Source organism: Anoplophora glabripennis, unplaced genomic scaffold, assembly GCF_000390285.2.
Source record: "Anoplophora glabripennis isolate ALB-LARVAE unplaced genomic scaffold, Agla_2.0 scaffold87, whole genome shotgun sequence".
Lineage (NCBI taxonomy): Eukaryota > Metazoa > Arthropoda > Insecta > Coleoptera > Cerambycidae > Anoplophora > Anoplophora glabripennis.
In genome coordinates this window covers 1,243,515-1,247,749 of record NW_019416928.1, presented here as the reverse complement: position 1 = coordinate 1,247,749, position 4,235 = coordinate 1,243,515, and the positions used below count along the sequence as shown (strand labels likewise).

Here is a 4,235-nt window from a genome sequence, read left to right as displayed (position 1 = left end):
TGTGTGTGTGTGTGTCGTTGTCTTCGTTTCTTGATCCTGGCTGTCTCTGAAACAGAAAAGGTTAGCGGAGGGGGGGGGGTCATTGGGGTGGTCACCCAGGGTCAAAAAGTTGGTGTCTAGGTCTTTTGTGTTTGTCGGTCACGTCGGGTACGTAGTCAACGGCTTGCCTGAGGAGGGGATTGTCATGTCTAGTGGCTACGTCAAATCGTTTTTCCGCGTTTTGTCTTATTGTCTGTGTAGCGTTTGTGTATTGTAAGTCTCGTAATATGTCAGTGTTTCTTACGTACCAGGGCGCGTCAGTGGCCGTGCGGAGGGTTAAGAGGAAAGAAAAGGATACTTTCCAGGTAGCCTTAATAAAGGCAGGTAGATCTTGCTCGTTGCAATGCACTTCACTTTACAATAAACACGTCCGCTCAGTTCGACCGCTCGCACGAGAATGACCAAAGATATTGATGTGCTGTTCCATAGACTATAGAAAGATTGTAGGTTCTTAAAAATTTAAAAAATATATAACTGTCCTTTCTAAAACTAACCTAAGATATGATCCTTAACATATCTTAAAATTCCTTAATTTTAAAATGTATAGTGTTTTTCATCATTTTAGTTCTATTAATAATATTCTATTTCCTAAGAAATATTTATAGCACCTAATATCTGTGTCGTCGGTATAGTTATCTCATCTGAGGAAATTACCTGAAAAACTGGAAAAGATGAATTTTGACATATTTTTAATTTTTCTAGCAGTAAGAATATCCTCCATATTTTTAGTACAAACTTTTTTTGTACCTGATGAATACTGGCAGTCTCTAGAAGTGTCCCACTATTTAACATTTAATTATGGATATTTAACTTGGGAGTGGACTAAGGGAATAAGAAGTTACATTCCGCCTTTTATATTTGCTGGATTTTACAAAATTCTGCAAATTATCGGGATGGATACTGCCACAAATTTGGTGAATAGATATTTATTTGTTAATAAAAATTGATGTATTTATAAAATCCTTCAGATATATGGACCACGAATTTTACAAGCCCTGTTGAGTGCTTATTCTGATGTGCAATTCTACAAATGGTCGGGGACTAAAAAATGGGCAGTCTTCTCTATGGCCAGTTCCTGGTTTTGGTTTTATACGGGATCACGGACTTTGATAAATACTTTCGAATGTGCGTTGACCACAGTTGCCCTTTCTAAGTTTCCTTGGCCTGGAAAAGGTATAGGTAAGTAAAAATGTAATACATATTTCAAAACTACTTGATAGTAAACAGCTGTTAAAAAAATGCATTCTGGCTTACCATTCCATTCTGAAAATACCATTTTTTAATAAGTAATTGTATTTACCTATCCAATTAAATTTTTTAGAGGATTCATCTCCTTTTATCTGGATTATATCCTTACTTTTTGCAATAAGACCAACATGTGCAGTAATGTGGATTCCACTTTGTGTTTATCATTTGACACTTACTAAAAAAACGTTTTTAAATTTGGTAGTGGGACATTATTTACCAATTGGGTGAGTTATTTAAAGGAAGGTAATTTCTGGAAGCATATGTATATTGTTCTTGATATATTTCTTTTCTAAACAAAAATGTTCTATTTATAAATGTTAACAAATTTGTTCGTCTTGAGCATTGGCCAAACCGAAGTGCAGACTGGCGTCAAGCGAGCGATTTTTAAGGAGAAAATACTATTTTTCTACAAAACTGTTAAAAGTGGGCTTTTTAATTGTCATTTTTGATGTTAAAAATGTCATTTTTTGACACGCGTGTTAAAAGTAACTTACTTTTAACACACGTGTCAAAAAATTACAGTTTTAACATAAAAAATGACAATTAAAAAGCCCACTTTTAACAGTTTTGTAGAAAAAATAGTGTATGATATACGTGTTAAAAGTGATTTTAACACGTATATCATAAATAGCTATTATTTTATATTATTTGTAATAAGTAAATAAAAACGTTATATTTAGCTAAAAGTATACGAATAAATAAATTGGGTAATTTTGAAGAAACAAACTTGTTTAAATTTAAAGCGAGCAAATTTTTAATTGTCGAATTATGTCAAATACGCCATAATGTGATAAAATTAGTTCAGCGACCTATTAATTAATTAGTTATTTTATTTTTTTATGACAAGTAACATAAGTAGTTTTTCCCTTTCAAAATCGTTTGCATGAATCTTGCCCGCTCGTCTGTTTGGCCAAAGCCTTATACATACAAACTTATGATTGGTTACATCTTCGTGTATTTGAATATTTTCCAGGCATTTTTAAAAACCATACCTTTTCAGGTTAACAGTATTAGTTCTATCAATACTGTTAGATAGTATTGCTCATGGGTCCTTCATAGTATCTGCGTATGAGTTTCTAAAATTCAACTTGTTCGAAGATATTTCTTCTTTTTACGGAGTTCAACCCTGGCATTGGTATTTGTCTGTAGGTTTCCCAGCAATTTTGGGTATTCACTTGATTCCGTTCGTTATGGCTACTATTGTTATACTGAAAAATAGAGAAGTGCACCCGAATGAATTGATAATGCTGGGAACCATCACCTTCACCATTGCAGTGTACAGGTGAATTAAGTAACAAATATCTTTGATTTATTGTTTTGGTTAAATTCTAAATCCGTAAAATTGTAATTACGGATTTTTTGTTTCAGTTTCCTAGATCACAAAGAATTTAGGTTCTTATTGCCTCTATTGCCTTTGGTTCTATATATATCATCAAGGTTCCTGTCAGCGTGGAGTAGAAAAGCTAATAAGCAAGTACAATATTTTTTTGGGGTACTTTCTTTTACTTAATTTTTTATTTAATTATAGTTTTCATCTCTGGCTTGTGACTGTGATTATATTTGTTGGTAACGTTATACCAGCTTGGTACTTGGGAATGGTACACCAGAGAGGAACACTAGATGTTATGCAACCTCTAAGAGAAATATCCGAGAAAAGTCCTAACGAAACTAGTTTGTTGTTTCTAATGCCTTGCCACTCAACACCATTGTATAGGTAACAGTTTTAATAAAAGTATTAGTTTTCTTTATACAGGGTGTATAACTTTAAGTGGGGGTAAGTTTTTTAGTGAAATAGAGTCAAATTATAATTTTAAACTGTGCTTAACCTTGAACAAAAACACTAAGGTAAATAGATTTATAATGATTTCAAACTTATAATAAAAGGTATTTGTTACTATTTTTTTAAACACTGTGTTTAGTTTGTGAATCTCAGGGTCAGTGACCTCTGACATTGACCTAGCTTAGGGAAATCACATAATAACAATCCACCTGATGTGATATGACAACATAAAGCTAAGCAGGCAAAAAACAAATAGCCAGCGTGAATTCATCGAGATAGGAGTGGCTAAATATGTTCCCACTTGATTTTGAAAATTATAAAATTATTAATTATTAATTAATTAATTAATTATTACTAAAAAATTAAGTTTTCACTACAGAATTTGAGAAAACAAATTTATATGCCTTTTTAAATGTTGAAGATATGACCCCCATTCGAAGTTACATCCTGCGTAATATTTGTATTTAGCATTTCTATGTTTATAACATCCGTTTTTCAGTCATCTACATGTAAATGTGACCACTAGATTTTTAACTTGCTTGCCGAATTTAAGCAAAATCGAAAATTATATTGACGAAGCCGATATGTTTTATAAGAGCCCCAATGGATGGGTACGGCAGAATTATCCACCCAATGGTACCTTACCTTCCCACATTATCTGCTTTGATAATTTAATACCGCACATAAGCAATATTTTAAGCAGGTAAACATTTGATATGATGAACCGTCATGGATTTGATTTATTTTTATGACGTTTTCAGATATAAGCAAGTTCATCAAATTTATCATACGAGCTTACCTACTTCCTCCAGGGTGGGCAGTTATGTTACGGTACATGAGAGGATAGATTTTTAATTCGCCATTTTGGAAATCTTGTATTTATGTCTTGAAGCCATTGTTTTTTTTTAGATTGATCACTGCCATATTTTAAATAAATATATATTTCCTGAATTAATTTTCTTTTAATATCTGTGAAATAGCATGAAAAACTGGAGGAAAATCATATTCCTAGAGATAACCAATCCTTAATTCCTTTAAATAGGATAATAGCATTTTTTAAAATAAATTGCCATAATTATTTTATAGAAATATCCGAGTTTTTTTAAATATTGTACTTCAATCACTTATAAAGTTGTATTACTACTGAAGCTCAATTATTTTTCAAGTA

At 32.2% G+C, this 4,235-nt stretch overlaps 1 protein-coding gene across 1 annotated transcript; it reads left to right on the top strand.

Annotated features, from left to right (window-relative positions):
* Positions 1–532: 532 nt before the first annotated feature.
* Positions 533–4,018, top strand: LOC108907174 (GPI mannosyltransferase 3). Its single transcript, XM_018710723.1, has 8 exons — positions 533–953; positions 1,008–1,218; positions 1,361–1,511; positions 2,288–2,569; positions 2,656–2,757; positions 2,816–3,001; positions 3,567–3,770; positions 3,829–4,018. Exons 1-8 carry the CDS (start codon positions 711–713, stop codon positions 3,920–3,922), a joined length of 1,473 nt encoding a protein of 490 aa, XP_018566239.1. The 5' UTR covers positions 533–710; the 3' UTR covers positions 3,923–4,018.
* Positions 4,019–4,235: the final 217 nt, after the last annotated feature.

Bases quoted from the DNA above. Each gene is read 5' to 3' on its own strand.
- LOC108907174 (XM_018710723.1), top strand. From the start codon at position 711: ATGAATTTTGACATATTTTTAATTTTTCTAGCAGTAAGAATATCCTCC. The intron at 1,512-2,287 runs GTGAGTTATTTA...ATACCTTTTCAG, and splicing joins GGACATTATTTACCAATTGG to GTTAACAGTATTAGTTCTAT. The intron at 2,570-2,655 runs GTGAATTAAGTA...TTTTTGTTTCAG, and splicing joins TTCACCATTGCAGTGTACAG to TTTCCTAGATCACAAAGAAT.